General features: G+C 49.0%; 1 protein-coding gene across 1 annotated transcript; it reads left to right on the top strand.

Annotated features, from left to right (window-relative positions):
- Positions 1-326: 326 nt before the first annotated feature.
- H310_13720 (hypothetical protein) lies at positions 327-779 on the top strand (the record flags this gene model as incomplete). The annotated part of the gene is made up of 1 exon (XM_008881348.1): positions 327-779. The coding sequence occupies one exon, from the start codon at positions 327-329 to the stop codon at positions 777-779; it is 453 nt and encodes a 150-aa protein (XP_008879570.1).
- Between the last annotated feature and the right edge of the window lie 309 nt (positions 780-1,088).

The raw sequence follows: 1,088 nt of genomic DNA, 5'->3' as shown, positions 1-1,088 counted from the left end.
CCCCCCCGCCTCTCACGACCCTCCCCTTCCTTCATTGTGCCCCCCTCCACGGCCCTCGACCACTGACTACGATACCCTGACTACGAGTTCATTTTCGAACGTCTCGTTAGCTCAGAGTGTAGAGCGTCCGCTTCGTATGGAAAAAATACGTCCAGCCACAACATCTCCAACTTGTCGAAGTCAACTCAAGCGAAGACCACGATTGTTTAATCCACGCGATCCAAGGAAGTTTCCTCCCTTTGGCAAACCGCTTCGAAATCTTGCGACAAGACGAGGATGAAGCTGTCATCTACCAAGATGTGGGGTATATCGACTACCCCGACAAAATGGTGGTCCCCAAGCTTTCCCACGCAACTTCTGCGACTTCCGTGTCGAATATTACCTTCGACGTGGAAGCCATGACCCTTGAAGAAGTCTCCCAATTTCTTGAAGGATATTCAACGCAGTACACTCTTGAAGAAGACCCTTCCAAGGCACTCTCCATGGTTCAACAACACCCCGGCCTTTTACTGGCGTTGATCGACACCAAAGTCCCATCGAACCTGGATATCCTTGGAGAACGCGCTTACGGCCATGCCTCTCAACGATTCTTTCAACGATCCACCAACTCGCATTGGGTTCGCGAAGCAGAAGACATTCGAGAACACGAACTCGCTGAAGGAAGTCCAAGCAAGCCCTTATGGACCTACATGGCCGAGCTTCAGCATTTAATTCCAGAAAGCGGCGAATTCAAGGAAGTCTGGCACGAAACATTTGGACTGCTACCACGCCTAATTTAGTTTCTTGAGTTCCTTGGGAACTTGGGAACTAAATTAAGCGTTCCTTGGGAACTAAATTAGGCGTGGATGAGACAGGATGGACGGGTTGAGTGTGTTGAGGCCATTGGCATTGATGGAAATGCAATTTAGTTCCCAAGGAACTAAATTGCCAAGAAACTAAGTTGCATTTCCATCAATGCCAATGGCCTCAACACACTCAACCCGTCCATCCTGTCTCATCTTTCCAAGTTTTCCTTCGTGGCTTTTCAAGAAACGAAGTTCGCCAACAAATTCAGCCTCGAACGTGCAATTCAAGCATGGAAGGTCACT

The sequence above is a fragment of the Aphanomyces invadans genome, assembly GCF_000520115.1.
Source record: "Aphanomyces invadans strain NJM9701 unplaced genomic scaffold supercont1.55, whole genome shotgun sequence".
In the NCBI taxonomy this organism is placed as follows: domain Eukaryota; phylum Oomycota; class Saprolegniomycetes; order Saprolegniales; family Verrucalvaceae; genus Aphanomyces; species Aphanomyces invadans.
This window is presented reverse-complemented; position numbering and strand designations above follow the sequence as displayed.